The sequence below is a fragment of the Caretta caretta genome, chromosome 6 (genome assembly GCF_965140235.1).
Source record: "Caretta caretta isolate rCarCar2 chromosome 6, rCarCar1.hap1, whole genome shotgun sequence".
In the NCBI taxonomy this organism is placed as follows: Eukaryota; Metazoa; Chordata; order Testudines; family Cheloniidae; genus Caretta; species Caretta caretta.
In genome coordinates this window covers 91092291-91102511 of record NC_134211.1, presented here as the reverse complement: position 1 = coordinate 91102511, position 10221 = coordinate 91092291, and the positions used below count along the sequence as shown (strand labels likewise).

At 50.5% G+C, this 10221-nt stretch overlaps 1 protein-coding gene across 2 annotated transcripts in view; it reads left to right on the top strand.

Moving 5' to 3' along the window:
• The first annotated feature begins 232 nt into the window (after nt 1-232).
• ISM2 (isthmin 2) overlaps nt 233-10221 on the top strand; it is a 53842-nt gene continuing 43853 nt past the window's right edge. Inside the window, exons 1-2 of one of the 2 annotated variants that reach the window (XM_075129801.1) lie at nt 233-816; nt 1643-1743. In XM_075129801.1, coding sequence (XP_074985902.1) covers nt 1738-1743 — 6 coding nt within the window. In that variant the 5' untranslated portion in view covers nt 233-816; nt 1643-1737. Of the gene's footprint in view, nt 817-1096; nt 1744-10221 lie in introns of those variants that run through there. The other variant, XM_048854615.2, reaches the window with a different exon arrangement.

Here is a 10221-nt window from a genome sequence, read left to right as displayed (position 1 = left end):
TGCCAGGGGAAGATGCTGAGCTGAGAGGGCTGGAGCCCTCGGTTGTGTCTGACCATATTTTTAACCCTTGCCTAGGATTTCTCCCTCCCTCTGCCCTGCCCTGTTCCGGCTAGGGCCTGGGATTCACGGATTGATTCATTCCGTCCATTCATTCATTCATTCATTCATTCATGCAGTGTGCATGTGGGGACCCTCCTTCTCCAACGTCAGAGCAGCTGGGGGCTGGTTGCAGAGTCGCCGGAGAGCGGAGCCGCGCAGGCAGCCCCGATGCCGCGAGCCCAGGGGGGACCTGCACGCGCGCTGCAAAGCCCGAGAGAGGGGCAAAGCCAAACGCCGAGCGGCGCTCGCAGGGTCCGGAGGGGAGAGGAGGCGGGAGAGGCCGGCAGCCGGGGGATTACATTGGAGGGACTCGGTCGGCGGAGCAAGGGGCACTTGGCGCAAGGAGGGAACGGGAATGGGAAGAGCGAGAGCGCCGGGATCCCAGCTCTGACGACGAGGGTCCTCACGGAGGGAGCTGCAAAGGGGAAGCCCCTGCCACGGAGGAGAAGCAAAAAGGAGCCTGCCGCGAGCGCTGCCTCGAGGAGGCGAAACCTCGGCCGGCTGGGGAAAGCTTCGCGAAGGGGAGAAGATCAAAGGGTTTGCAGAACAAAGAGCGGCTCATCCTCGGTTGCAAAGCCGGGGGAGCGAGCCCAGCCCACCCCACCGTGAGAGGCAAGCGGGAGCCCGGCAAGGGACCAGAGGGGAAAGGTTTGCAGCAGAGGTGGCCTGGGACATGCAGCATCCGGGAGGAGAGAAGCGACTGGCTGAGCCCAAGAGGTGGAAACATTTGGAGGGAAACAGAGGAAAGTTTTGTATTGTCAGCAACCGCCGCCTCCAGTTTGGGGCTGGGGGGACCGGAGCGCGTGGAGCCGTCTGATGCTGCGTCCCTTTGATCTGCGAGGAGGGACTTTATTTGTCCTGATGCAAAAGGAGCATTTTCCCAGCTAAAGGGGGGGAAAAGGGGGGGGGGGGGAGCCTCTGCCTTGGGATAAACGAGCACCGGGCTCTGGAACCGCCTGAGGAAAATCACCAGCCCAAGTGACTCAGGGGTGGGGTGGGGGGGGGGCAGAGAAAAGGAGGAAAAGAAATCAGAGTGCAGAAAGGATTAGAAAAGGGGGTGGGGGAGGTGAAGCCCTCTCCCTCGGTTCTTCCTTTCTTCTTTCCCCCTGCAAATCTTTTCAGAGTTATCCTTCAGCATCAGTGGCCCAGGCACCGGAGCCCGGGAAGGGCAGCTAAATGCAAACGTGATCAGCAAACTGCAAGAGAGATCAGAGGGCCAACCCCCGCCAGAGGAGAGTCCCCGGGAAGCCAGGGCTCAGGGGACTGTCAATAATCTCTCTCCCACACTCTGAGCGGCTCTGGGCCCTGCCGGGGACACAACAATACAGGAGCAGAAGGCTGGAAAGAGGATTGCAGTTTTCATCTGCACTTTTTGATCCTCCCTCTCCTACTCCTTCAGGGACTGATTTTGTAACATTAGCAGGCTGGATTCGGGGTGGGGGGGTGCCTGGCTGCTTGCCTTGTCTGTGCGTGGAGAGGTGGGTTGGGGGGAGGGCGGAGGAAGAGATGTCTGGGATCAGAGGGAAAGTTGTGCTTATCCTAGGCTTCGTCTTCCTGACAACTCTTCTGGCGGTGGTGAGAGGGCTTCCCCTGAGGAAACAACGCGCCAGCAGCCCCAGGGAGCGGAGTCACAAGCTGATGGAGGTAAGGCAACTGGCTGCTGCTCCCTGCTCTGTTTGAGAGCAGAAGTGGGGCCCGGCGGTAGTTCTTTCTCTGGGTATTGTTGGGGGTGGGGTGGGGGCGTAGATGTGGGAGAACAGAACAGGAGCCTAACCTGGGGGGTGGTCAGATGACCTGCCCCCAACATGGCACATGCAGGGCTTCTAAAGAGCTGGCACATGTGGTGGAAGCCCCTCAAAGTCACCTAGACAGAGCTCTAGAAAATCCAGTATCTGCCCCAGGAGTGGCGGGGAGAGGTAGGACCCTGTGGGGTCCCGTTTTGTTCTAGGTGCATGGTTTTTCTTAACCAGCTGCAGCTGGGTTTTTAAAGTCTCAGCATATGGCAATGCCTCCTTCCCTGGGGAGCTCTTCTCCAGCATCTCTGCGTATGTGGAAGGGGACAGCACACCCTTGTACAGAGGTCAGAGCCCTTCCTGCTAAGACTGTGAGGAGTCCCTTGGAGTTGGTCATGTCCAAGGTAATATGTAATTACATTACATTTTATCCAAAATGTATCCATGTAGCCCGTCCACACCTCGTCCTACTGAGAGCTCTGAATGACATAATGGGTAACAGCAGCCACTTGAGAGAGACACAGGTTTTTAGTTTCCTCCTTGGCTTGCCAGAAAGGGCAAAGCCCTTTCCCCACCACCCCAAGGTGTATGATCACCGGAGATCTCAGCCTTCCATGGGATGGGAGCAGGGAATGTGATTTCAGATGCCTCAAGACTGAGGCTAAGTTTAATAATTCAATGCGCAGGAAGGTCTGTTGCCTCCAAAGGACAATATCCCTCACAGGAGAGGTGAGTCAAAGTATAGCCTGGATCAGGGCAGGGTTTGCAACTTGTCAGGAGCACAAATGTTTCACCACATTGGCATTAAATGCAGCAGATTGCAGCGACCTTGCCCCTGGAGGTGGAGACCATAGCGGCTGCAGGTTCCAGAATGTCATGCTCCTCCTTGGTCCAAATGACCTGTGCTTGCATAGGAGGGAGTATGACATGCTGGCATCTACATTTCCATATGCTGCACCCCTCAAGCAGGGTAGACTTTAGCGTGGGTTCATGGGTTCAACTGCACCCACAGAAATCTGGCCCAGATTACCAATATGCAATGATTTCTGTGGGTGCAAGGGCCTGGATTTTGCGTTTGGCCCAGGCTGCCCCTTCATGATGACAGATTTGAGTGAGTGACATTGCAACCTGACACACAGGGTCACAGCACCACTCAGGTTTGACACCTGCCATCAATAGCGTGAGGAGCAACTTGTCCACCCTGACTGGACCCAGATCACACCTGTTGCTACTGCTGGCATTATCACACCAGGCCTGAGGCAACCTGTCAGGCAGAGAGCCCAGAGGGAGGGTCAGGGGCAGGGATACTGCTCCCACTGGTAGCAGGGCTGGAACTCAAGGAAAGGTGGGACCAGGAGTGGCTCCCTCAGGCAGGGCAGAATCTACCTACCCCCACAGAGAGGGCAGCAACCTAACAGGTCTGAGCCCTGACACCCCCCATACCTTCCCTCTAGTGTACCCATTGAAGTGGGAGGCTACATCCACCCATGCTCTCTGTAAACGGTGGGGGTGGCCAGGGGCTGTATTTTGCCTGTTCTTGTGGCAGGACCTGTGTGTTGTCTTGCAAAGGATTTAGAACAGCTAAGATAATGGAAGGAAACCTTGACTCTACCCCTCTGGCTTCAAGACAGCAGTCACTAGTGGGCTTATAGGACATGGGATCAAAATGCATGGAAACCCACTATGTGTTTGAGTGGGGGAGAAATCAGTGGAATGGGAGCAAATCTATAGCAATCCTAGAGAAAAAAGGCCCTTTAACAAACAAGGAGGGGAAACAGTGACTTGCATATGGCTGAACCAAACAACTGCCTTTTAAATGGGTCTCTTAGCAGGAAAATGAAAAGGGGGTTAGACAATAAGGAAAAAAAATTCACCTTGTGACCAAAGCTACTGATAAAAAACAGGTAGTAAAAGGAAGATGTGGAAAAACTGACTGTATATGAATTAGTAGGTCTGGGTAGTAGCAGCCCAGATATTCATCAGTGATAGGCATCAGTATAAGAAGCTTGGTGGACAGACTTTAATCCCAGCATGTCGGAGGGGTTGGCTGATGAGTTTACTGAATGACTGGCAGCTCTTTTTGAAATGTTACAGAGAAATGGGGATGTACCTTATTGTTATTACTAAAATGTGGCACCGATAGGCTAAAAAGAGTGATTCTGACTATTTCTGTCTGATTATCTTAACTTCATTCCTTAGTAAAATAATGGGATAAATGTTGAGAGTTGAATCTGAAAGCCAGTGGAAGATAATTGAACCACAAGCACCAGAGAGCTTGGTTTGATCTTGGCCTAAATCATGCCAAATGGATTTGATAACTTTTTTTGGATTGAATTACAAATGAGTGGATGAAGGGGGATTGCTCAAAATGTTATATCTAGACAATAATCTTACATTTATATTGTGCCTTTCCTGGGAAATTCTGCAAACATATATACCTGTATCTGTTTGCTCACTACAGAAATGCAGCCACCTCTTGGTGGAACATGGCTGTGGGTATGTTTACACTACGAAATTAGGTCAAATTTATAGAAGTCGGTTTTGTAGAAAGTGTTTTTATACAGTCGATTGTGTGTCCCCCCACACAAATGCTCTAGGTGCATGTAGACGGCGGAGTGTGTCCACAGTACCGAGGCAACCGTCTACTTCCGGAGTGTTGCACTGTGGGTAGCTATCCCACAGTTCCTGCAGTCTCCGCCGCCCATTTGATTTCTGGGTAGAAATCCCAGTGCCTGATAGAGCTAAAACATTGTCGCAGGTGGTTCTGGGTACATATCGTCAGGCCCCCCTTCCCTCCCTCCTTCCGTGAAAGCAAGGGCAGACAATCATTTTGCGCCTATTTTCTTGAGTTACCTGTGCAGACGCCATACCACAGCAAGCATGGAGCCCACTCAGCTCACCAACACCGTATGTCTCCTGGGTGCTGGCAGATACGGTACTGCATTGCTACACAGCAGCAGCTTATTGCCTTTTGGCAGCAGACAGTGCAGTATGACTGGTAGCCGTCATCAACGTAGTCCTGGGTGCTCTTTTAACCGACCTCGATGAGGTCAGGGCACCTGGGCAAACATGGGAGTGACTCAGCCAGGTCATTTCCCTTTTAAGTTTCGTCTCATGGCGATTGAGTCCTACAGGCAGTGCACTGTCTTTTAATCTGCATCTAGCAGAAGACGATGGCCAGTAGTCCTACTGCACAGTCTTCTGCTGAGCACCCAGGAGATGACGATGGCTGGTGGTCGTACTGCACAGTCTACTGCCAGCAAGATGTATAAAGAAAGATGAAGTGGCTCAAAACAAGAAATAGACCAGGTTTGTTTTGTATTCATTTTCTCCTCCCTCCCTTCTTCCCTCTGTGAAATCAGTGGCCTACTAAACCCAGTTTTGAGTTCTGTCCTTGAGGTTTTGAGCTCTATCCTTGAGGGGGCCATTCAGTTTCTTGCAAAGCTACCCCTTTGTTGATTGTAATTCCCTGTAAGCCAACCCTGTAAGCCATGTTGTCAGTCGCCCCTCCCTCCGTCAGGGCAACGGCAGACAATCGTTCCACGCCTTTTTTCTATGCTGACGCCATACCACGGTAAGCACGGAGCCCACTCAGATCGCTTTGGCAATTAGGAGTACATTAAATACCACACACATTATCCAGCAGTATATGCAGCACCAGAACCTGGCAAAGCGAAACCGGGCGAGTAGCCGATGTCAGCGCGATGACGAGAGTGATGAGGACATGGACCCAGACTTCTCTCAAAGCACGGGCCATGGCAATGTGGGCATCATAGTGCTAATGGGGCAAGTTCATGCGGTGGAATGCCGATTATGGGCTTGGAAAACAAGCACAGACTGGTGGGACCGCATAGTGTTGCAGATCTGGGATGATTCCCAGTGGCTGCGAAACTTTCGCATGCGTAAGGGCACTTTCATGGAACTTTGTGACTTGCTTTCCCCTGCCCCGAGGCACAAGAATACCAAGATGAGAGCAGCCCTCACAGTTGAGAAGCGAGTGGCAATAGCCCTGTGGAAGCTTGCAACACCAGACAGCTACTGGTCAGTCGAGAATCAATTTGGAGTGGGCAAATCTACTGTGGGGGCTCCTGTGATGCAAGTAGCCAACGTAATCAAAGATCTGCTGATATTAAGGTAGTTACCCTGGGAAATGTGCAGGTCATAGTGGTTGGCTTTGCTGCAATGTGATCCCCTAACTGTGGTGGGGCCATAGATGGAACCCATATCCCTATCTTGGCACCGGAGCACCAAGCCGGCGAGTACATAAACCGCAAGGGGTACTTTTCAATAGTGCTGCAAGCACTGGTGGATCACAAGGGATGTTTCACCAACATCAGCGTGGGATGGCCGGGAAAGGTACATGATGCTCGCATCTTCAGGAACTCTGGTCTGTTTCAAAAGCTGTAGGAAGTGACTTTATTCCCAGACCAGAAAATAACCATTGGGGATGTTGAAATGCCTATAGTTATCCTTGGGGACCCAGCCTACCCCTTAATGCCATGGCTCATGAAGCCATACACAGGCAGCCTGGACAGTAGTCAGGAGCTGTTCAACTACAGGCTGAGCAAAGTGCAGAATGATGGTAGAATGTGCATTTGGACGTTTAAAAGCGCGCTGGCGCCGTTTACTGACTTGGTTAGACCTCAGCAAAACCAATATTCCCACTGTTGTTACTGCTTGCTGTGCGCTCCACAATATCTGTGAGAGTAAGGGGGAGATGTTCATGGCGGGGTGGGAGGTTGAGGCAAATCGTCTGGCTGCTGGTTACGTGCAGCCAGACACCAGGGCGGTTAGAAGAACACAGGAGGGCGCGGTGCGCATCAGAGAAGCTTTGAAAACCAGTTTCATGACCGGCCAGGCTATGGTGTGAAAGTTCTGTTTGTTTCTCCTTGATGAAACCCCCCGCCCCTTGGTTCACTCAACTTCCCTGCAAGCTAACCACTCCTCCCTTCGATCACCGCATTGCAGAGGCAATAAAGTCATTGTTGCTTCACATTCATGCATTCTTTATTCATTCATCACACAAATAGGTGGATAACTACCAAGGTAGCCCAGGAGGGGTGGTGGAGGAGGGAAAGACAAGGCCACACAGCACTTTAAAAGTTTAAAACTTATTGAATGCCAGCCTTCTGTTGCTTGGGCAATCCTCTGGGGTGGAGTGGCTGGGTGGCCGGAGGCCCCCCCACCGCGTTCTTGGGCATCTGGGTGAGGAGGCTATGGAACTTGGGGAGGAGGGCAGTTGGTTACACAGGGGCTGAAGCGGCGGTCTGTGCTCCTGCTGCCTTTCCTGCAGCTCAACCATACGCTGGAGCATATTAGTTTGATCATCCAGCAGCCTCAGCATTGAGTCCTGCCTCCTCTCATCACGCTGCCGCCACCTTTCAGCTTCAGCCCTCTCTTCAGCCCGCCACCTTTCCTCCCGGTCATTTTGTGCTTTCCTGCACTCTGACATTGTCTGCCTCCACGCATTCGTCTGTGCTCTGTCAGTGTGGGAGGACAGCATGAGCTCAGAGAACATTTCATCGCGAGTGCGTTTTTTTTCGCCTTCTGATCTTCGCTAGTCTCTGGAAAGGAGAAGATCCTGTGATCCTTGAAACACATGCAGCTGGTGGAGAAAAGAAAAAAAGAGACAGTGGTATTTAAAAAGACACATTTTCTAGAACAATGGGTACACTCTTTCATGGTAAACCTTGCTGTTAACATTGCATACACAGCACATGTGCTTTCGTTCCAAGGTCGCATTTTGCCTCCCCCTAGCACGTGGCTAGCCCCTCCACCCTCCCCGTGGCTAACAGCGGGGAACATTTCTGTTCAGCCACAGGCAAACAGCCCAGCAGGAACGGGCACCTCTGAATGTCCCCTTAAGAAAAGCACCCTATTTTCAACCAGGTGACCATGAATGATATCATTCTCCTGAGGATAACACAGAGAGATAAAGAACGGATGTTGTTTGAACGCCAGCAAACATACACTGCAATGCTTTGTTGCACAATGATTCCCGAGTATGTGCTACTGGCCTGGAGTGGTAAATTGTCCTACCATGATGGATGGAATAAGGCTGCCCTCCCCAGAAACCTTTTGCAAAGGCTTAGGGAATACTTCCAGGAGAGCCGTGAATGCCAGAGCAAATTAATCATTAAACATGCTTGCTTTTAAACCATGTATAGTATTTTAAAAGGTACACTCACCAGAGGTCCCTTCTCTGCCTGGCAGGTCCAGGAGGCAGCCTTGGGTGGGTTCGGGAGGTACTGGCTCCGGGTCCAGGGTGAGAAACAGTTCCTGGCTGTCAGGAAAACTGGTTTCTCCGCTTGCTTGCTTGAGCTATCTACAACCTCATCATCATCTTCCTCATCCCCAAAACCTGCTTCCGTGTTGCCTCCATCTCCATTGAAGGAGTCAAACAACACGGCTGGGGTAGTGGTGGCTGAACCCCCTAAAATGGCATGCAGCTCATCATAGAAGTGGCATGTTTTGGGCTCTGACCCGGAGCGGCCGTTCGCCTCTCTGGTTTTCTGGTAGGCTTGCCTCAGCTCCTTAAGTTTCATGTGGCACTGCTTCGGGTCCCTGTTATGGCCTCTGTCCTTCATGCCCTGGGAGATTTTGACAATGGTTTTGGCATTTCAAAAACTGGAACATAGTTCTGATAGCACGGATTCCTCTCCCCATACAGCGATCAGATCCCGTACCTCCCGTTCAGTCCATGCTGGAGCTCTTTTGCGATTCTGGGACTCCATCAGGGTCACCTCTGCTGATGAGCTCTGAATGGTCACCTCTGCTGATGAGCTCTGCATGGTCACCTGCAGCTTGCCATGCTGGCCAAACAGGAAATTGAAATTCAAAAGTTGGCAGGCCTTTTCTTGTCTACCTGGCCAGTGTATCTGAGTTGAGAGTGCTGTCCAGAGCTGTCACAATGGGGCAGTCTGGGATAGCTCATGGAGGCCAATACTGTCTAATTGTGTCCACAGTACCCCAAATTTGACCCAGCAAGGCCGATTTCAGCCCTAATCCCCTTGTCGGGGGTGGAGTAAGGAAATCGATTTTAAGAGCCCTTTAAATTGAAAAAAAGGGCTTCGTTGTGTGGACGGGTGCAGGGTTAAATTGATTTAACACTGCTAAATTCTACCTCAACTCCTAGTGTAGACCAGGGCTGTGTAACAGCACGCAGCAACACAAGAGTTGGAATTCTAGGCAGGCATAATGTAATTACCTGAGCTGCTGTTCAGCTGGGAGACTGTGGTTAACACCCAAACTCTTGCAAAAAGGCAGTGGTATCTAGTAAAGCACTGGATATGGTACTTTGTGGAATCTTAACTGAAAAGGCAAACTTGTAGGCTGTAATCATAAAATGATAATGATAAAATGGCAATGTACGAAGTTGAGGGCGGTCTCCAGTGGAGAACTCCAGAGGTCTGTGTTCGGCACATTATTACTAATCAGCTAGCAAAGGGGGAGGAATAAATCAGCACAAATTTGTGAATGATTCTGAATTACGGCGTTTGCATGAATGCCCAGAGACCATGCCTCCATATGTGTTTGTATAGTGCTTAGCACAACAGGTCTCAACTTGAGAACTCTGGGTTCTACTGAAGTTTTATATCAAATTTTCCAGAAGGGCTTGGGAGTTAGATGCATAGGCAGGAGACAAGATGGAGAAACAATCTTCCTTGGGGTCTATCAGTGCTTCTCATCATGTCTGTGTGTGCCTTGTAGACTGTAAGGTCTTTGGAGCAGAGACTTTCTTCATTTGTGTTTTGTGCAGCAGAGGGAAGGTTGTTGACACTTAGGAAATAATATTAAATTGGATGTGTATCGTTATTCTTGGAACCCACTGAATATGGGGGGACAGATGTAGAAAGCGGGTAATGCTGGGAGATTTCTGCAGATGAGAGGGGATAGCAGATTGCGTTTATCAGCTTGTAAAGCAACAGGGTAGCAAAAATACCAGTGTGATTTTTGGGTTGTATACACAGTTGGTTCATGTCACAGGGCTGACAGTCCCTATCTCGATGGCACCAGTGTGACCACATCTGGAATATTGGTTACTTTGGGTAATGCCCTAGAGATGTGGATAGATTGGAGGAGAGGGCAGAGGTACAAAGAACAACAGAAATGATCAAGCAAGGTGGATAAAAAATCTGATATTTTTTAGTTGAATACGTTGTTCTTTTTGGAAAAACCTATTTTCATTTGCATTTGGAAAGGAAGATGAGGTCTGTCTGTGTCTGTATGAGTTTTTTCATGAAGTTGAGGGATTTCCATTCCATACAGCTAAATTCAGTGCCTTGCATAATGACAGGTTCAGAATAGCAGCCGTGTTAGTCTGTATCTGCAAAAAGAACAGGAGTATTTGAGACTAACAAATTTATTTGAGCATAAGCTTTCGTGGGCG